Source organism: Cloeon dipterum, chromosome 1 (genome assembly GCF_949628265.1).
Source record: "Cloeon dipterum chromosome 1, ieCloDipt1.1, whole genome shotgun sequence".
NCBI classification, from domain to species: domain Eukaryota; kingdom Metazoa; phylum Arthropoda; class Insecta; order Ephemeroptera; family Baetidae; genus Cloeon; species Cloeon dipterum.
Window position 1 is genome coordinate 26,010,263 of NC_088786.1, and position 21,765 is coordinate 26,032,027.

General features: G+C 40.4%; 2 protein-coding genes across 6 annotated transcripts; both read right to left on the reverse strand.

The window, feature by feature from the left end:
• Nucleotides 1–2: 2 nt before the first annotated feature.
• On the reverse strand, nucleotides 3–4,937 carry Rift (Riboflavin transporter). Its single transcript, XM_065476549.1, has 6 exons — nucleotides 4,729–4,937; nucleotides 3,980–4,223; nucleotides 2,501–2,676; nucleotides 2,291–2,443; nucleotides 1,218–1,529; nucleotides 3–458 (listed from the first exon to the last, which is right to left on the reverse strand). The coding sequence occupies exons 1-6, from the start codon at nucleotides 4,897–4,899 to the stop codon at nucleotides 162–164; spliced, it is 1,353 nt and encodes a 450-aa protein (XP_065332621.1). The 5' UTR covers nucleotides 4,900–4,937; the 3' UTR covers nucleotides 3–161.
• A 3,302-nt stretch (nucleotides 4,938–8,239) lies between these two features.
• On the reverse strand, nucleotides 8,240–21,719 carry LOC135934641 (SUN domain-containing ossification factor). Of its 5 annotated transcripts, XM_065476546.1 has the most exons (15): nucleotides 21,326–21,718; nucleotides 20,962–21,190; nucleotides 20,417–20,604; nucleotides 13,134–13,459; nucleotides 12,493–12,728; nucleotides 12,035–12,211; nucleotides 11,819–11,975; nucleotides 11,569–11,682; nucleotides 11,178–11,509; nucleotides 10,753–11,049; nucleotides 10,361–10,582; nucleotides 9,978–10,232; nucleotides 9,717–9,921; nucleotides 9,479–9,509; nucleotides 9,278–9,416 (listed from the first exon to the last, which is right to left on the reverse strand). In XM_065476546.1, exons 1-14 carry the CDS (start codon nucleotides 21,388–21,390, stop codon nucleotides 9,493–9,495), a joined length of 2,820 nt encoding a protein of 939 aa, XP_065332618.1. In that variant the 5' UTR covers nucleotides 21,391–21,718; the 3' UTR covers nucleotides 9,278–9,416; nucleotides 9,479–9,492. The 5 variants fall into 5 exon arrangements, with proteins under 5 accessions (XP_065332614.1, XP_065332615.1, XP_065332617.1 ...); XM_065476542.1 differs by lacking the exon at nucleotides 9,479–9,509 and having other exon boundaries at nucleotides 8,240–9,416; nucleotides 21,326–21,719; XM_065476543.1 differs by lacking the exon at nucleotides 9,479–9,509 and having other exon boundaries at nucleotides 8,240–9,416; nucleotides 11,178–11,506.
• Between the last annotated feature and the right edge of the window lie 46 nt (nucleotides 21,720–21,765).

Below are 21,765 nucleotides of genomic sequence, written 5' to 3' on the forward strand. Positions count from 1 at the left end.
CATGCTGCTCAAAAATTATATTTATTAAAAATACACCTTTGAATCTCACACCGGTACAAAAAGCTTATATATACAAATTAAAGTTTACAAAAGTACGTAGTTGCGTGACTTGAGAAGACGCATCACGAGAATGAAATTGCGTAGCTGTCGTGGTAATTGAATTACTGGCACGGATACTTGGCCACAAACAATTTGAGAATATTAACCAGCACGAAGGCGATGACGGAGCCGACGAGGGAGCCGACTTGCGTCGCCACGCCAAAGTAAAAGAGTCTCTCTTCAGCCGGCGTTCGCACTCTTGTACTCACCATAATCGACCCTTCAAGCGAGTCCTCGCGCATCGAGCCATTGTCCTGCTGGACTTGCTCGTGGCGTTCCCAACAGTTCTGCCGAAGCACGCACGCGGCACTCACTTTAGCGTAGTTTGCAACACCAGCGTACAAAAACCAGACTAAAACCTGTAAATAATAAAAAATATGTAATTGGAAAGCACCTCAAAAATATTTTTTTTTATAAAATCCTTGAAACATTTTTTGCTAAATATCTGTTGAATTTAAGATGCCTCTTATTTCTCTAGCAATACTGTAAATGCGATTTTTCAACAATTGAAAAATATCCTGTTATCATAGTGATTCGTTTCCTTGCATTTATTTTTCAATCCGTCTAAATTCGCTAAATTTTCTTCATAATTTTTTATTCAATTTTGAGCACTTTCTTTCTAAAACAAACTTACAAAATGATAAGCTGAGCACTAAAAAAAATCAATGAAGTTTTAGAGAAATGTATTCCATTATTTTAGAAAAATAATTATATCAAGATAATATTTCTGTTGAAATGTTTACAAGTTAACAGCTCGCTATAAACTGAGGAGACTCAACTTATTTTAACTGTAAAATAATTCAAACGAATTTACGTAAGATAAATCAAATACAATATATAACCAATATACCACTTAAAGGTCGGAACATTTTTCTCAATATATTAAATATTTTTATTTAAATCGTTCGTTTGTTCTACTATACATTTTTGTTGACTGTTCATTGCAGGTCATTTTATAAAATGCAGGCAAGATTTTGACGAAAACGAGTTGTACAGGTTGCATAACTCCTTTTTCACTCAATTAGTTAAATATATAATTTTCATACCCCCTTTTATTTACCATTTTTGTCTTTTTGAATTTAAAGTAAAAAAATTATCAAGCCAGTGGTTGTACTCACAACAATGACGGCTCCAGCGACGTGTTCAACGAGGGGCGGCGTCGGGCTGGTGGCGGCCGTCCAGAGGAGGTAGGCGCTCAGGAGGCTGCTACCGACGAGCAGAGAGAAGATGCCGCGCAGCGACAGGCACGCTTTGTAGAGGGCGAACAGACACGACAGCGGGTTGGCCACGTTGAACAGGATGGCCGCGTAATGGTAGGCCTGGCTGCCGTACGGCATGGCCGAGTAGCTCTGCAGACCGACCATCAAGCCGTTCGACAAGAGGCACAGCCAGAACTGCATCAACAGGATTTGCACCAGCGTCGTTTTGTTCTGCAAAATAATTCGTGATGTCAGAAATATGATTCCCGGAAAAACAGCAGATTTAAATTCTATAACCCAAAGAGCTCCAAGATTTTTTTTATCGGTTCACCTCTTTTGAGATGGGCTGATTGCTAACAACTCGCGAAAACTCCGTGTCCCAATAAAATATCATCGCGAACGATCATCATGGGCGTACGGGCCTCATTGGAGATGGTCCAGAAAAATACTAGCGTCGTCTTTTTATTGAAACGCAAGACATGCGTCCCGTGAATCTAATTATTGCATGCTGGAAAGGTGCAAACCAAGCAAGTAGCGACTCAGAAAGCTTTCGCAATTTGATTGAAATCGTCATTGCATAATGCAAGAGAATCAAACGTAGGCGAAAATCAGCCCTCGCTTGACGCCAAACTTCGGTAAGATTCTCGCATTGCAACGTACACGTAAAACATTAGCTCAGCAAAGCAAGCCAACGGCTTGGTCTTTCTTTGCTGCAAAACAATAACCGAGAAAACCCCTCAATGCAAAACTTAGGATTAAATGATTTTTGCAAGCTCTTGATCTATTATATTTTTTAACAGTTCCTTTTGATCTACATAATTGAAAATTTACCCAAAAAATTGAAGTGAATTTAACAGGAACACAAGATGTACTTAGTATATTATTTTTGGACAGAACTTTGTTCGTGAGCGTAAAAATTTAAACCACTATCTACAGAGATTGTTTAAATTTGGAACAAGCTTTTTAAATGAGAAGAAATAAGAAATAATTACGTGTAGAGGTCCTTCGAGGACTGCGTAACTCTGTTTCTGGTCTTCCTTTTCCTTCTCTTTCAAACGCTCCTGCTCGCAAACAGGCAAATACTCGAGTCCGCAGAACGCGGCCGTCGCGATGCCCATCATCACGGCCAAAGTAACGAAGAATATCTGCGAAACATTAAATTTAAGTTTTCTAGAAGAAAAGAAAAATTGTTTGTTATTTACCTCGGTGCTGAAAAGCGGAGGCGTCAGCTCCTCGACCAAACCAGGCCAGTTTGGGTCAGTGGAGTTGACGCAGGTCGACTTGCCCACGCCCTGAATGGTGGCCACAATACTGGGCAGAAAAGCGCTCAACCCCTCGCCAAGCATCAGACTTGGAAGGTAGATGCCCTTGAAGAGTCCTTGAATAAGGGATTTTGATGATGAGGATGGCAATAATTAATAAATTTATCACTTTTTTAGGACAAAGAAAATTTGGTTGATTATTTAATTAATTAGAAATTAAAAATAAATAAGGAGGAAATATCATATTTGATCAATTTTTCCACCTTTTTAGTCTTAATTTCATATTGTATAGAATTTAATGCCTTTCCTAGTAAATACACGTGTTAATTTTTGTTTTTCTCAATTGGGAAACATGTCAAATTCAGGTATAAGGGCCTCGGCAGGTGTAGCAAAACGGAAAAACAATAGATGACCGCAAACGACCTAGAATTTTTTAATTCTGTTCCACGTCTGGAACTTGTTTTAGTAATCATATTGATATAAGAGAGTCAAAGCTTCTATCTTTGGTACGTCCAAAATCAAAATCCTATCAAAATCATCTATTGTATAGCACTGCAAAGAGCTTTTTAAACTGGTCATTTTTATTGTAGCTTTATATGCTATCGAAGTAATTGTGACACACCTATCTCTCTCTGAATGATCTGGTTCTTTAAAAAAATATTAAAATTTTCCAATTCACGCAATGCCTAGTTTTATATTTTGCCAAACTCGAGACATCACGTTAGCCCAACTTTCAGTAAAAATTATCGTGGTTTTCGTCTGACGTCAACATTTATATCCGCCGTTTAAAAAAACAAGTTTTCCACAAAGATTAAAAATCATAGCCGTACTCAAAAGATTGTGAAAGAGTGGTTTCAAGGCACCGTCCAAATCTGCAATGGAAAATTTAGCGTCATTGGTAGAAGCGAATACATTAGGTGCCGAGTGCACTGTTATAGAAAAAGCGTTTTGGCATTGTCATCAATGTCCACTAGAGATCTCAGCCACGCTTAATTAGGCGATGGCTGAGTATTTTCACCGCCGTCTGCTGACGCGGCTAAAAATTTTAAATAATAATTTTAATGGTGCTTAACGGCCCTAAGTGCCAGAGGCTAGTTTATGCTCCGGCACTTCTTGTTTTTTCGACTTTTTCACCAGCAGTGAGTACGTGACCCTAAATTTGCCGGCTGGCGCGGCGCAGCACGACTGAACGAGACCTTTAATTTCTACTATTAGGATGCGTCAAGTTTTTTTTTATTCTAAAAAACTAAAAAATTGCCACTATGACCAAAAATCAGGTGAATATATTAATGTGCCCTCAGCTCCAGCGACATCCTTCCATCAACATTAAATTTTTCCAATTATTTTTCTGTTTAGAAAAAAATCTTTCTCTGTCCTATAATTTAAATTTGGCGCTAGTTGAAAAAAAGTCGGTGGTACCTATGTAAGGAAGGAAAAGGACGGAGCTGGTGCAGTCGACAAGGCTGAGCGCGAGCGTGAGTGCCAGCAGCGCGATCGAGCGCTCTTCTCCAAACACGACGGCCGTCTCGCGCCAGAAAATGGGCATGAGCACCGAGGCCGCCACCCCAACGGTAAGCGTAACCCACGTGGCCCGCACCGGGGTCACCACGTGCGGCCACATTCTGCTCAGCAGGCCGTAGCTCAGCGGGCCGATGTTGGCGATCTGCAAAAATTAGCATCACGGGCAAAGTGGAAGCGTCTGTTACGAAATTTTCATTGCTGTATACAATTGGGGCTTTCTTTTTATCGCATCAATGGCATTATTTTGAAGTATATATATTATGAATACAGACTCACATCATGTTTCACTGAGGGGAAATCCCTATAACGTGAAGTAACAACATCTTCTCACAATTGTTGGAAATAAAAAAGGAGTAAATATATTTTACCTGAGTAAATCCTAGCTTGATCACGCGATACTCATTGTCAATAATTTAATTTACTATGACGATTTTAAAAAGGAGTACTTAATTTAAATCTAATTTCACAGTTGTTCATGAATTATTTTATCAATTGTTCGTTAAATAACTTAAAAAATATTGATTTTTTTTCATAAAATTCAAAACATAATATTCTTAACATAATTTGAAATAAATGTAAATTATTTTTAACATAATAACAACCTATAAAAACATAGTTAAGAATAAGAAATGAAAGATTTTCTCGACCTGAATTATGATGGAGAGGTAGGAGGGCAGGGACCATCCTTCAGGTAGGGCTTGCACCAGCAGAGGCAGCTGGACCCAGAGGCCGTTGATGGCCACCCAGGAGGCGATGCCGAAAAGCGCGGACAGCACGTCGACGGCCACCACGCGATCCTTAAACCATTTGACGTCCATCGTTCGTCCCACTGCACTTACTATTAACTGTGGGTCGCTAGGCTCTGGCTGCTCTCGCCTCCACCGCTCGGCTGCCAATAACAAACTAAGTGAGAAATCAACAGTTACGCAAAAATTGTTGTGCTGGTGAATAGATTGATTCAGACACTCCAAGGGCTTGCTCATTCATTCATTCGAATATTTGTTACGCGGATACTCGATGCGATTTTTAGTTTCAGGCGCTTTCCATTATTTCCATTAGCAACAAGTTAGCCTTCCTTTGTATAAACCGAGCTTAATGGGCGAGGCATTGATGGCACATAAAATCAAATGTGACGTTCAGGTCGTATGATTGATAATTTATTACAGGAGGCACGACGAGTTGAGCAATCAAAATTTGCCGCACGTGATCAGAGTGTAAGTGTGTACTTATTGAATAGTGTGATAATTAAAGTTTGTTACAATAATCACTTGAAAGACAAGCGTAATAAAGATAAAAATACATATCAATTGTTTAGGTATGTTTGGCGAGACACGACATAAGAAATTTCCTGTTGAACCTTTGATCTACTTTGTGCATATCGGCAGCAGTAATTTTTAAATTGGTCCGCATTCTCCTTTAAGAAGGTTAGAGATCTAATAACACACATATCAATGTCATGGGCCCGGTAATAATTGAGGCTGACGAGGGGGACCAATATCGATGAACATCAAGCACTTTGGCGTCGCGGTCTTGAGTGACAGAGATTATTATGTCAGTTTGCATAGTTTATGCTATATATATACTACTACTATATGCGTTGCCAAGGTTGGAGTGCGGCGGCAAGAATAGAGAGGCGCCAATGGTAGTTTTTCTGGTTTTACTCGTTTCACCGTTGACGTGAATTTTTCTTTTTTGCCACAACAGACTTTACGTTAGAATAAGATGTAAAAATTTAAAATTATTTTAAATAAATTTATTGTACATTAGTTCCAGGTAATAGATTTTCTGAATTTTATTTAAATTCTTCAATGAGATACAGGCTTCTTGGTTTCTTACTAGTTCTTCAAGAAATTTGTTTCAAATAAAAAAAATGAGGCGCGAATATCAGTGACCAAGGCTTTTATGATATAGCATTTCTTGAATTCATGCGAGGCGTTTGACAGTCTTATTCTGATTGTGATTCTCTCAGACTCGGGTGCAACTTGCTAGTTCGTGACTTTTTAGAATGCGTGAATGGTTCAACACCACGAATGACAGCAGTCTAAAAGCTTTTCATAAACAGACGCTCCAATGTTTTGGCTCCGCACGGTAATGTTTTTGGTGCAAATGGTTTGATTGAAATTTAAGCGTTGCGGCTATGGCCTTTATCAGGAAAATAAACTATTAAAAATGAGACCGTTTAATTATGTGCGGTTATTTTCGAGTAAAATTTGAACAGGAGATAATATTATTACACTTATCATAGCTCAAACAATGCGACAGGAATAATTATTTCTTCTATATTAACTCATCTTTATTCATGAGCATAAAAAAGAGACTGCAAAATTCAATCAAAAAGCCACCCGTTTGGTGTTATGGTACACTTATAATTGTAATTTTATCAGTCTGTTGCCATCAGTGCGCTGCCATCGTTATGAAAGATAATATTCAAATTTTAATTATGTGACAAAAACAACGAAAGAGTTAAATAAATTTTTAAAAACGCTAATATTTTGGTATAACCTGTCTTTGTTGGCAGTCAGAAAAACCGACAGAATATCGGGATGCACAGATCTCGTTCAGCCCTGACGTTCGACACCATGCAGTGGCATCCAAGTCAAGTGTTTTTGGTGGCGCTGCTACTTCGTCAAAGAGTTACGCAGAGGAACCAGCGCTCTTGACCAAGCACAGACCACAGACACACTTTTAAGTCGTGTGTCGAGACAAAAGATAACGCAAAATTGAATCTACACGGGACGCATTTTCTGATTAGGAGACCTTACACGTGCTTGTGTGAAGGAATGATAAGTGCTCTGAACTACCTTATTATTGTGATAATTGTTATTCCTTTCGGTCTAAACGGCGCGTCTATTTTTAAGTTTTAAATACTCTCACGTACAGTTTACAAACCGGAATAAATATATACAAAGAAAAAATTGATTTATAATCGCATTGAGGTGAATACCTAGGTTGTTATAGATACCAAAGAAAGAGGTATATATAGCCCATTGAAAACCAATCGTTAACAAGTTGTATTATTTTAGCCTTCAGTCGGTTTTGTATTCCAAAAGCTACCAGATTTAGGAATACAATTGATTGCGAGCTACAATTGGGCAATGAACGGCCTGCTTATGACTGATTTTTTAATTTGATGATTTGGTAAAATTCCAATTTTTGGTCTAAACCTTTTTGGAAAAAACGTTAAGTAAATTTGAGACACGTTTCACTATGAACCTAATAATGATTGTAGATGTAAAATATCATATCCAAAAGTGTACAGCAAGAAAACTTACTTTGAGAGAAGCAGCGAAAATTTGTAAAAATTGATTAACCTTTTGATGTAGAGTGTTGCACGCATATTTTGCGTTTAATAAACCATTAATAAATTTGAGATACTCGCGCCACTTAATAAACCAGGCTTTGTTCGAATATTGTTGGAGATTGACGCGTCAGAGATGTATGCTCACGGTAGTTGGGTGCGTCTGCATTAAAGTCAGAAAATAAATGTTGTTTTTTTTTCAAATTTTTAATTTCTCCAATTCGTTTGTGTTGCTTGAGAATGCTTTCCCTAGCAAATGCGAATATTTCAAATTAATTTTGATAAAATTAACAAGGGTGCATCGGAATAAATGCGTCGATTTAGTGATTTCATTTTTAAAAAAGGCAGTAACTATAGGTTTACAGTAGCTTTTTAAGGCTTGGTAAAATGCTGTGCCGTGCCATGAATGTCAAATAAAAATCAACTTCAATTACCGAGAGTGATGAGAAAGAGATCTCCTCGTCGCTAGAGCAGACGCTGCGGTCGAACTTGATGCGAGCAGAACGTAGGGGCAACTGATCTAACAAATTGCTGAACCCACGATGGCGACGCTATTGCCGAAAAGTTGCAGCTTCAGTGGGAACCGTATATGGCAAACTCGTAGCTTGCCTTATGTTCGCATTTAACGGCAAGGCCAGACTATGCTCCTCATGTGATTCCCACCAATACGTAATTGTATTTCTTTCAGTTTTAAATTGATATGTGAACTACGTACTTTATCAGTAATGCTCACGTGAGGGCCCAACTTATTCGTATTCATGGGCCTGTCTCGCCTATACCCACGAAAATTAACAACTTGGCTCATTGTCAGCAATTGAGAGGTTCGGCCAATAATGCAAACCAATAATAATGCAAACCAATAATACTTTAGTGTTTTTATTTTTTGTCTGCTATTTTAGAACACGGCACAAAATATAAACTAGGTTCTAAACCTTACTTTTATAATACAATATAATCCTATATTTACTCCTCTTAAATATACATGTCCATCTCCTCTTAGAGATTGCAGCGGATAAGCCAGATCCTTGGCTTGATCACCATACTACTTTGATTGGTTCTGGTCGTTAGATTTATAAATATTACACCAGTCAGCTCGCACATTTACAAACTTAAACATAATACAAGTAGGAGCAATAAATAAAGTCGGGAACATAAATGACTAAAAATTGTTAAAATGCCAACTCAATCACATCGGCACTAAATCTGAACGATTTGATTCTGAGAATTGCTTCCTCGCTTAACAATAACAACCTCATTCGCAACAGCTAGTCGGGGGCTAAATTGAATTCTCAACATTGTGCAGGCAACTAAACAGTAAAACACGACGAGAGAACAGGAGGCCTGCGGTCATCAAGCCCCTCACAAAGGAACTTCAGCCAACCAACACGGGAAATTCCTCATGCACACACGCTGATGTGGCAAATCAACTTTAGTGCGCCTTAAATCACAGACAGAAATGCAGTAGTAAGCTTCAGAAGCAACCACTTTTCTACTTTAATCAGAAAAGCTTCTTAACCATTTTCTTGAGACCACTGCTCGACTTTTTTGGCTGCTGCTGCTGCTGCACATTCGGGGGCACAGGCGGCGTGTTTTCGTCCACCTCGTCGGCCTTGAGCAGCTCGACGGTCAGGTTGGAGCCGTCGCTGCCCTGCTCCCCTCCGTTCGCGAACACGGCCAGCCGCTCTGATTGGCTCACACTCAGCTTGAACTCCTTTTTCCAGAAGTCGCTGTCCACGATCGAGTTGTCCGTGCTGTGTCTGCGGCTCTTTGCCGGCGTCAGCTTGTGGATTGGACTCAGAGAAGCTTTCGGCGCCACCTTCAGGCTTGGCGCCCTGATCACGGCCAGGGTCCCGGGACTGAGGCCCGAGCACAGGTCCTGCACGCTCATGCCGCGCAGCTCACGTCGCAGACGTTTGCGCTTTTTCTTGTTCGTGTCCAGCCTGTCAAGCTTGTTTTCTTTGTCTGAGAGCAGTTCGTGTTTGACGCTCAGCGGAAGCGGTTTCTTCTCCATCATCCTTGGAAGCGGCACCAGACACGCTGAAAAAGGGAACACTTCACATGAGTTTCGTTCTAGGGAGTGCTTTGAAACTATTGCTTACATAATGTGTCTATTTTAGAACATGCACAGTTCTGAAACGACAATATCAGAAGGTAGTTTTGTTTTCAATGATTGAACCATGCAATTTTCTAAATGCTGCAACTTTTAATTTACTCCACGACTACAACTCATAATCAACCAAATATAAACAATTTTTTCCAATCAATGACCTAAAGAGGGCTTAATCTGTAGAGATGTTTCTTTAGTCATCAAATGAAATCTCTAAAATAGACCTCTACCTTCTGCTTCGAGTTCACTGTTTCTTCTCTTCCTGATTGGCTCGTCATTAGGAATGTCGTCCGCTGAAAGGTGCCTTTTGAACACAGACAGCCTCCTGTCAGGGTCAGGAGTGACTTCTTTGGCGGTGCGCACGCCTCTCTGCTTGATGAGGTGCAGAATTAAGTAGATCGCCGCACTCACCAGGATGACGTTATGAAAGACGGCCTGTACGCAATAAAAAAATTAGCACTGCTCATCAGCTCTTAAAATTTCGCTGTAACCGAAAATTTGTAATGCCACGACTCTCGCTCTGCAAGCAGGGCTGCCGCGGTTTCGGCCAGCACGCTGAATCTCTGCTCCAGCGAGTGCAATTTCTCCGCCATTATTTGTTCCCGCTGCGCAGCTTGCCGCGAGTTCTCCGTGACGGCAGCCAACGTGCGGTCGAAGGCTTTTTGCATGTCATCCACCTGCTTCTTGTATCTTTTGCTCAGTTCCTCCAAGTACTGCGCACTCAACGACATGTTCCTCTCCAATGCCTAAAACATTATCCAAAAATTAGCCAACCGTAATTCCATCTGACAAAATAAGCGAATTTCAATTTCTGATTTATTCATAATTTTCACCCTATCTATGTTTAAACAAAACATGAATAAATGACACTTACTTTTATCCGATTTGCCAGGCGAACAAACACTGACTCTTTCTGCTGACTACCCTGTACTGGCGCCTGAACAGTGACTGGGCTACTAGGAACGGTACTTGAGGAAACTGGCGTTGCTGGCGGTGGATGACTGCTCATTTCAACCGACTCGGTTGTCTCCTCTTCGGTCAAAAGGTCTATGACCTCGCTGTTTTCGCCAGATGACCAGTCTTCAGTGGCGTTAGCCTATAATAATTTTACATGGGTTTTTTAAAAATAGATAAAATTCATTTTTTCTGAAGGAGGAAGATTTAATCAGTTGCATGATATTTTTTTGCTCTAGTATCTTTTACTAAAATGGCCCTGTTAGTCATAAACTTTTGTCAATTTATTTAACTAAATAATCCCAAAATTACCTCAGTCTCATCTTGAATGACAACCGCATCTTCAGTTTCGCTTTCTGCTGGTGCAGTGTCCACAGGAAGAGCGACGGGCTGGTCAATTGCTGTTGGAACAACAACAGACTCGTGTTGCACACTATCCGACTCCTTCAACTTCAGAGTTTGTGTAGGCTGGATAGGAATATCGTTGGTTTCTGAGAGCGTGTCCTCTGATGGTACTTCTGGCGAGGAACTACTGGCCTTTCTGCTCGTTGAAGGATTTGCAGCAATTTCAGAAGGTTGGAGAACCACGCTGTTGCCTTGATTGGAAGTCTGTTCACAAGTAGAAATTGGCAAATTATTGTCAGAGTTGCTTTTGATAATTTGTCAGGAACAATGAGAGGGATTTTCAAGTTGCAAAAAAAATCATAAAGTCCAGTCATAGATGAAATTTAAAGTACCTCTAGATTTTCTCCAAGCAAGGGGGCAGGGTGAAAAGAAAGGAGGATTCGGCAGAGAGCTGTGACATACTCAGAGCCGAGCATAACTCCCAGGTAACTGTCATTGAAGCTAGCCCGAAGACAGAGTTGTTCTCTTTGAAGTGCTTTCAGAACATAGTCGGTCGAGAGCATGGCGCGCAACGCTTCATAGTTGCAGGTGAGGAGGTTCAGCACACTGGGAGTGCAGTTGGGGCAGATTTCGATAAATGGTATGTTTGGGGACATACTGCAAATTGTGTTGTTGCTCAGCAACAGTTCCGACGTGGAAGAAGTGGAATTGATTGAATCTCCTGCTTGAAGCAAACAATTATATAGTTTATTATTTTTTTTTTGAACTGTGAATGTATTATACCAGTTTTTCCGAAGACATTTGCGGCCTGAGCAGCCTTTTTCACTATGCTTATCACAGCCTCGGTAGCGCTGCCGAACAGATTCTTTGGCTGAACCTTCTCTGGTAGAATTGCGCCTGAAAGGAGAGAAAACAATGTCATCGCGGTATTAACGCAAATAAGATCATGTTTTGCTCGTAATCGCAAACTAATCCGATTCATTGGGACAGAAAGAGGACATGATGAAACAAGATAGCAATAAAACTCTTGTACCTGCGACATCATCCTCAATGTCGTCATCGTCTTCCGCGTGCCTGGCGCTGTGGCCTTCGTCTTCAGTCTCTAATACTTCAAATTCACTGGTGCCGTAGGCACGAAATAGCGACACTGGGCAAAAATGCTCCTTGCCGTAATGAGAATGCATCTCCACCTGTGAGAATCGGACAGATTCAATTACGGATTTGGTCTTAGCTACCGAGATCAATCGACCTTGATGAATTTGCCAAAGGAGGGAAAGGCGTCCAAATTAAAACTTTGCACTGTCCTTTCGTCCCGTGCGGTAAACTGGCCGACTAAGTGCCATTCCCTTGTCGGGTATCTGTCGCTGAACGACACTGAAAACTCCTGCGGGGATGACGAGAATAGTTCATAGTTGGCCAGCTCGATCTGAAATCGTCGGTAATAATCAGAGCAAAGTCCGACAAATGACCGTTGGCGAAGAACCAAATCAAAGTCATGGCAAAATACTTTAATGATCTAATAAAACGCTAAATCACGAGCCAATCTACGAATTTTTCAATGTATTACCCGTGATAAAATAAAATTTAATTTGTGGACACTGATATTTTGCATTCAATTTTTTGTAATTAAAATTTGTATATCATTCCAAATAATTAAAATTCTGCAAAAAAATCCCTGCCTACTCGATTTCACTTTTCAATTCCTACCTGCTTTGGTTGTATGGCCTCGCACAGTTCAACTGTAAACCATATTTTGGCACTGTTGCACGGACTAAGCGCGTACTCGTCCTGCGAAGAAGACAGCACAGCGCTCGCATGTTGCGCCTCGGGGTTGGCGCCCACGATTTTGGCGCCGCAGTCGGGAGACGCGTAATTCTTGGAGCGAATTTTGATATTGCCCTGTGTTTTGGGCGCAGCACGTGGAAGCTCGCTCGCGTTTTGCACTGCAACATAAAAACGAAAACGTGAATGGTGAACTGCCAAAAAAGCGGTAGTTAGCGCTGGGTGCCAAATAGGTGTCTCAAAAGCAAAAAGCATTAATTTTAAGTCCAGACGATTTGCTATATTTAGCCAGACATGAAATACTAGGTTCAGAATTAGAGTCGTGGTATACTCAACAAGCAATTGGATTCAGAAAAACCACACCTTGCACGTGAGTATTAAGTTATGCGCATTTATGACGTTTGCAGACTCATCAATTAAATATATGTATTTAGGTCTTCTAAGATTTTATGCAACCACTGTTTAATGGCTGAGAGTAGGAATCAGTTTTTCTAGTACCAAAAGCTTTTAAAGACGTGCTTCAAATGTTTTTGCATGAGTCAAAAATAGAATTTAACTAAACGTACCTTTTTTCTTCTCTTCGGCAAGCTGCTTTTGCGTCCACTCATTGAAGGAAGGAATTTCTTCGCTTTGGTTGGCTGCCACTTTGGGTTCTTCTGCAAGCTGGGGTTGCTTGCTTCTGTCAATGTCACCCTGCGCAACCCCTTTGTCTGGGGGCAGTTTGAGGGTGGCGCCAACACTGGAGTCCGTTCTGGCATGTTGGACTAGAGATTCGACCGAGTGATTCGCTTTGTCGTCAATGAGCGACGCGGAAATGTTCTCAAGGTCGGGTAGCTGGGGTGGAACGATCGGAACGGTCAAATGTTCTACTGACGGGCCTGTTTTGATAAGTCTAAAACAGAGAAATCACAGTTTGATTATATAAACACGATTAGATAATAATTTCGCACAAATGGGTCATTGCCAATATATATATATAATAAACAATCTCGATGGGCTTGTTTCTTAGACTTTCTTTGCTTTTATCTAAGTACTATTTTTTTAAATAATTTCTGTCAACATTTGCTTCACTACATTCTTATCGACACGATAAGGTCAGGCTTTCTAGATCATGCCAATCAAGCTGAGGAATTTTAGATTTGGCTGAAATACGATCTGACACCACCATGTATGCGAGTGTGAACGGCGATCAAAATTTGATACGTGCGACCGGTATATTTTTTATTAATAACTTTTTCGATCAAATTTAATTCCATACGACAGTAAATTTATTCCGTTTGGAACTAAAACCAGTGATCATACACACTCACCCACCAAAATAAAGCAACCTAACACATAGTTCTGACAAACTCGTACGATAAGGTTTAACCATCTTTACTAAAAATGCGCAATTTTTTCAAGAAGAGGCAAACCTGTTGGTATCGTAGTTGTTGGCGGGAGGCACTGCCCAGAGGACCCAGAGGCCCACAAGCAGGTACATGGAGGCGAGGCGGAGCAGCCTGGAGGCGACGCCCGCCCCCAACCACGCGATCAGGCACAGAGGGTTGGCAGCAGCGACCTTGGCCTCCCCAGGGCACTGCTGTGGCTTCTTAGCTGGCGGCCCCAATCGAGCACTCTTCACGCTGCCTCGCTCGAGCATCTTAGCTGCTGCTGCTGCTGATGCTGTCCGACCGAGCGACGGAGGGCGGTGCTCACTCGTCGCGGTCACAACTGCAAATATTTACCGCTCGGTGATGTTTTGGCTCCACGTGAGAGATGCGATTGTGCGCGTCAGATGGATAGGCGCGTGCTCTCGGCTTTGAAGCCCCATTCGCCACGAACATATTAGCATGCCGCGCCGATCGAGCCACGCAATGAGGTCTTTCGGCGCCCGTACGTGCGGAAAGACATAGGTCTCGTGAATGGGGCGTGGTGCTAATTAAGCAATTAGTCAGCCACCAGAAAACGAGGGAAAATACACGCAAAATTGCGATCAATATGCTAGCACGCTACATGATTCACGTCGGTCAAATTTTTTCTGATTAATGAATTTTTAAAATCACCTAGGAAGCAGAGTTTACATATTAATGTCATTTCCCTTGAAAAATCAATGATACAATTGATTGAGTGGATTTACCTTTAAAGTAAAATGTTCGGTCTTTTCCCTACAGAATTTCCGACTTCCGATTTAATCAGCGAGAAATTGTGAAATCTCTCAGCAGTTCAGTTTCAACACAATGTATACGTTTACAAAGAAACAACTGCGTGGTGAATATCAAATGTACTCCACCGGACGGATATCTACAATGAGCGGCGGCAAAAATTGCGTGGTGCTAATTTCATATTCCATGCATGCCCTCTGGCTAAGCGATATCATTTACAACTACCTGAAAAGCCGGCTTGAAGAATGTTTTAATAGACGCCCAAGATGGAGCGAGTCAGTATAAATTACTTTTGGTCAGGACGAGTCTTCTTGAAATTTAAATCCCCGACGAATTTTTTAACTTACACGGACGCACAATAAAAATCTTGGTCGAAAATTGCAAAATTTACGCGGCTAAAAGCTGCAATTCCGAGCTCAATAAAAAGATAAAAGGCAATATGTCTGTGATACAATTGAGCCGTTCCATATCTGCAGTGCGGTGTTTTTGCACCAATAAAAATTGTTTTTAATTTCACGTGTTTTATTTGCTTGTGTTGCCTGAGCAAATTAAGCGGCATGACACGAAGGGTGGTTAAAATTAATTAGACTCTTTGAAGTATTAAATCATTGAACCTTATACAAAGTTGGGTTGAACGACTTATGCGCAAGAAGCAGCAAACGAATGAAAACTATCCAGAGCCCGTAATACCTATGCCCAGACTTTCAGAAGTGGTACCGGATTGAAAACTCACATTTCTGCAGAAAATCCAAAGCGAATTGCTTCTATGACGGAGAACACAACTAAACAGCGCTTTCGTATTACAAAACGCTTGCGTCAAGAGTTCAAGGGGCGTCTGCCGAGCCGACTAGATTTCAGCTCGATAGCAGTGTCACGGTGCAGATTTTGCGGTTGGCTCGCGACAAACAGAATCAATTTTCAGCGCCACCCGAGGGAAAACGTCTTTGTATGATGAGGTTTCCGTTAAAGAGGAAGCTAGCTCCGCAACATCTTGCCGAAATTGTTGTTAGAAGCCCTAGTTTTGCCACTCGACGACACGCAAACCGGGTAAAAACTCAGTGTGCTCCGAAAACAAAGAGAGAAAATTGCGCAACCTGCATGCAAATCTACTTATAATTAGTGGCTTTCATAGAGGTACCAGCAACTACTTTTTCGAGCTCCCTTAATGAATCGTTTGATGACACGGGAATGTCAAGGCTGCTGGGGTTTCGGCAAGCTTTTTAATTTTTATCAGTAGCAAATTTGCATTGATATAATCTGTAGCTTTTTTTCTCTCACAATCACCTTTGAGTGAGCAATAAAGTCAAGTGCACCATATATAATATGCCTGCTTATGCTCAATTTTAATCCCATGCGAAAAACAAGACGTCAATGGATTTGCATCTGGATAATGCTCGATTTTAAAGTACAATGAGGAACTGTTAGGAGCAACCAGGCCTGTTATGGAGCGCGCATCCACGCTTAATTTTGACCTTGATATCACCCTAAATCGACGCCAGACGACCTTGGAAGCGCTGGTCGGAGCACAATTGTTAAATTTATTGTTTCCAGCGAGGATTTAAAATGCAAACCATCACAAATAATTTAAGTACGAAGTTTTGCTGGACGTTTTAATTTAATTCTACCGGTTGGAAAAGTGCGGCGGTAAATTGCGTTTCACAGAAAGCATTCTTTGAATTCTACTTAGTATCAACTTTCAAACCGAGTTTGAGCTCATTCTGCTTAAAATTAATCACGGCTGTCCATATTAAGTTAGCGAAGGGAATCGCGTTTTCTCTTTTGGCTCCAGCAGGTTTTAATCCAATCTATATCCGATAGACTGAGAAGAATGCCGATAAAAAGTCATCTTTCCACCGACTGCGTCAAACACACTTACTCGGATTCAATGCGAACAATAGCGGCTCTCATTATTCCGTGTAATCATCAGCGAAATTGGAGTTGTTGATATTATGACTGCGAAACTGTTCTCAGTGCGCAAATGGTAGAAAACGCGAGCCTTTTGCGGACTCCGCGAGTCCAAATACAGAAAGCTGCAAACATTTTGCGCAAGACTTGCTCGTTTGAACCGAGTGATAATGTTTTCTGCCCAGCGGGTAGAACAAGAATAAAAAAAACCTGTTGGCGATTTTGTTTGCGAAGCCATGCAAATAGGAAACACGCTCGCGACCTTACGAGTTTTTTGCGCACCACTTTAACATGTTGAGCACACAAGAGTTGAATCTTATCGTAAAAAAGTGAATAATAAAAATGCCACGCGAGGAAAGAACGGTGTGCGTGGCTTGAGAAAAGGAAATGATGCCGGCTGGCAGCCACAAATGGAGGCGTTTTGTGTGATCGAAAAATTACTTCTTGTGCCCATTGTGCCACGTGAAAGTAAAACGTGACTCCGAAGAATACGCAAAAAGATTATTGTCCATTTAAAAATGTTTAAAATTGGATGTGTCCCAACCAAGGTTGGCACCAAAATTAACTGGATACAAATTTAAACCCCGTGCGACGCGGCGTACGTGCAACTGTTCCAAAGACAGGAATAGCTCCAAAAATAAACAAACGCATTGCGAAGATAAAGACACAATTTAGCATGAATCAATAGAATTTTCTGAAAAAAAGTCCACAATAAATAATATAATATTGTCTGTGGAGAGGAACTCAGAACAAATATGGCAATTATTTCTCTATTAACACATTTTTTACACTTAATAGATTTTCAACAATATTCCAGGGCTGGTATATTATTCCTGATCTATTATCTTTAAAAGTCATCCAATGGAATATCCTGCACAGCTGCTCGTTCAATTAACGACTGGTTAGTGTCTTAATCTCCTAATTGGTTGAGTTCTACTGTCCCTGGAGAGTACAAAACTATATTTATGAGAGGCATGAAGTTGCTGTCATTCGCACGAGTATTCACGAAATTGAAATGTACACACTCCTGAGAGGATTTTCCTTACCCGCACGCAGATCGGATTTCGCGTGGCAATGTGACCGAACGTGACATTGATTGGAAAAGCTCGCGAAGGAAAAAGAACAACAAGTTGGAATTAAAATGCACTAGCGAGGTGATTCAGCAAGAAATCGTTCACTTATTCAACACAGCAGGTTAATTGTATTCACTATCGCGGCGGTCGATGCAAATACGGGGCGAAATTGACCGATCGGCGGCGACCGCCATACACCTGCGCTTCAATATTTGACATCGAGACGGGCGGAATCGCTCAGAGTAAATTTGAATAAGTGGCAAGACAAGGCCGACAGTAAAAATGCATGAGGTCATGAAGACATGGCTCATTTTGTGCTGGCGAATTTCTATAACTGATATTGAAAACTGGAGGGCTTTTTAATCGTTAAAATCAATACCAAATTCTATTGGATTTTCTTTGGTGGAACATAGTGATGTAAAATTATATAATAGTCAATTTCAATCCAATTTAGGGGGGAAACCGCCAAACCTTAAATTTATTATTCCTGCTAGATGTTGTTTTAAATATAATGCTCATTAATAACTTATGAATAATAACTATTATAATTATTGTAGGTTTTGCACTTTAAAGCGATACATCTTGATTTGTTTCAACTTCTTAAAAAAAGAATGCACGTTTGATAATCTTCTTCCCTTGATCTTAACCAGAACCAAAGATTTTGGAAATAATTTCCAATAATTCTTCAATAATTTTTGTCTACTTTGACAAAATACTAAATACAAACTTGAGAAAATAAATGATTAAAATGTTGACTGATGAGTCGGGATTAAGAATATATTGATTGGACGGCTTACTGTTAAAAAGTAATATTATACTGTATTGTTTATCTATGTAACAAGCAGCTATAGAAAAGCAAAAGTTAAATTTTTCATTGAAAGAAATTCAAAACATTCGGCAACAATATATTTTTCTTGGTTTTATCAGTTTAATCATTACGCAGACTAACGCCCTTGTGTAAAATAATTAACATAGTTCAATGTCAATACAAATTAATTGAATAATATATTGTATTGTAATTGACTGGAGCAAGAATAATTGCTGTATCAAAAAATAGCGATTGAAATTATGATGATAAGTTTGGGAAGCAAAAATTAAGAGGTTCTGTAAATGCATTGAAATCTGATATTTAAATTCTTATTTACATACAAAATGAGTTAGTTTTTCAATTATTGTAACCAAATACTATAATTTTAAATCGGAGGGACAGGATAGAGAGGAGTCGAGTTCAATATATTATTATATTGAAGAATTAAACTCTGCTTCCTTGGCGATAAGTTGAGGATTAATTTCCGTTTCTCAGCAAAAAACCCAAGATATTTATTAAGAATTATCTGTTTCTAAATAGAACCGGAATTTTGTGCAGAGATAATTAATACAAAATTCCCACTCAGAGGACATTCAAAGCTGCGCAAATAACGCGAATGCGAGGGTTGAGAGCTGGCTCACCGATGATTGCAGCTCCAGCGGCCGGCTCCGTGTTTCGTGGCTTGCACACCGCACACCAACTGACTAGCAGACTACTTGTTGGATACGCGGCGGTGTATAATACACTCGCTTGGCGCCACTCATTTCCTCGCGGCCCTCCGCTGCACGACGAGCGTGAATCGACCCGGCGTAGGCCGAGGCCGACAAGAATTTTGCTTGCGCTTATTTTATGTGCGCGCGCCCATTGTAAAAATTTCTTTTAGTGCGGTTTTTTACTCCTATTAGCGGTCACGGACCACTGCTGATATTAAGGCAGTGGGCGCCTACTTCCGCGCGTGATTTTGATCAAACAGTATTGTATATTAATTTTTATTAATCTAATGTAACCCGAACTATTTTAATTATTAAAGTTATGAGTTCAAATCATATTCATGTTTTTCTTTATGGCAAAGATCGCTTACTGTCTTAGTATATTCTGTGCATTGTAAATCTACAGTAAATACTTTAAAGTGACAATTATAACTAACAATGGTTGCAGCCAAAAGCTACAACTTGTATTTTGTTTTCAAATTGCTTGGGTGAACATTTAATATTTTTCATTATTAAAGGAAAATTCTAGAAAAACGTTTATGAAAAATAAGAAAATATTTTTAAGGTTGCACTCATCACTAGCAGAAATTTTTGTATTTTTAAAAGGTTTGTTCGTGACACCATTTCAAAACTAAAAATACCAATCACTTTTCGAAATAACACTCAGTATTTTTTACATGACCACGTGTAAAACGTTTCCTATAAATAACATAAAAATGAATGAAGAAATAACAAGTTTTATCTCACCTAAAATGGTACTTGGGCCCAATGTCAAGTTTATAAAAGAGGACTAACTGGCAAACATTTTCATTTTCACCTCCTCAAGGTGTGAAGTTGATGCTGCGAACTATGAAACTAAAGGTGTGAAACAGCGAACACAACCATAGCATTCATGCGGAGTCAGTCTTATCTCACAGTGTTGATGATTTGGATTACAGTGATTGGTCACGAAAGCCACGTGTTGTGTAACTATCAGCCAGGCCAATAAATAAACAACCGAGTTAACGCAGGAATTCGCGACTTTTCTAGAAAGTTTATCGCGGTTGTAAAAGCGACTCTTGACCCAAGACAAGCCTCCTCACTCTCTTGTCTCTTGGGTAATTTTAGGTCCAATTTTGGCATTCGACCAAAACAACAACTTTCAAATGGTCATTTTAAGTCTAAGAAACAAGCCTATGATTTAACCGATGTTAAAAAGGAAGGTTTACATACTTGGACTTCTTGTCAGATTTCTTTTCAAGGGACGCCGTCTCGACGGGCTGTTCAGCGATTGAAACGTTCAGGGGATCATTTCTCAATTCGGTAGATAATAGCTCTTCAGTCGCAAGTGGAGTCGAGTCTTCGACAAAACTGGAATCGAGGAGGGAGCCGACTTCAGGCACCTCTTTTGGTGCCTTGGGCTGAAAATTGCAGAAAACGAGGTGCTAATTAGAAACAACACGTCGATTGTTTTCTGCTTGAACCAGATCAGGTGCACATGACTCTGTTTACTTGGACTAATGCCAGACAACACCAAACTATTTGCCAGGAGGGAATTTCGCAATCTTGAATTAGAGAAGCAAACAAATAAATGCAATGCTCTAAATTATTTCACGACAGTAATTTCTTTGGTGTGTGAAACGATTTCAAAGCTTTTAAGATTCCAAAGTGTCACATTGTCAGGGGATTGGTGCCAACTACAATTTAATTGTAAGATTCATCAAAGAGTCCAATTTTGTTGGTGGGAATATTCCTTTCAAGGCAGGAATTCAACCAACCTGTTTGTTTTCGATTTCTTCACTGTTTTTCTTTTTAATTTTAACTGCTGCACTGTGTAGGGGAACTAGACTGGAAAGGCTTTCAGCCACCGTGACCGATGGCACACTCGTGTGCTCCTCCAGGGTGGAATTCACAACCAGCGTCTCCAGACTCAAAACTGAGGTAGCCTCCGCAGGGTTTGTTGCTGCCTTTTTTGTCCTGGATGCATCTTCATTTTTCGCCGAATGGCTGCGGATAAAAGTTATGTCAGTCGTTTTGTGACGTCAAACAAGTGACAATGAATGATGTTTTATTCAGACGAATCAATCAAAAGTCGATGCATGCGTTTAATTTTAAATAATACATAAAATATATCATACTGACCATGGAAGAGTCGACAGGAAGCAGATCCCAAGGACGAGCAGGAATTTTCCGTTGACCGTCTGCATCGTTAACGCTCGCAGAATTCAAGTTGACTCTTTATACTTCGCCTCCGCATTTTTCGCTGGCAGAAATTTCAGCACTGCCGAAAATTAATTGCACTGCCGTGGTTTTTTGCCATTGATTTATAACCCTGAGCAGAGACCCTGATCGAAGGATAACGGCTCCAGTCTTGCGTGGCCCTGGTCGATGGGAGCTCCAAATCCGAAAAATTTTCAAATCAAGCAATTCACGAAACTTTTCTGCGCCGACACCGAGATTCGAAAAAGCCGCACTCGAATCGAGGGAAAAGTTACGAGATTAATCGCTGTTTCGAGACGAAGACGACACAACACTCCAACCGAGCACTTTGAATTCAACACACTGCCTGAATCAGGGGGTGC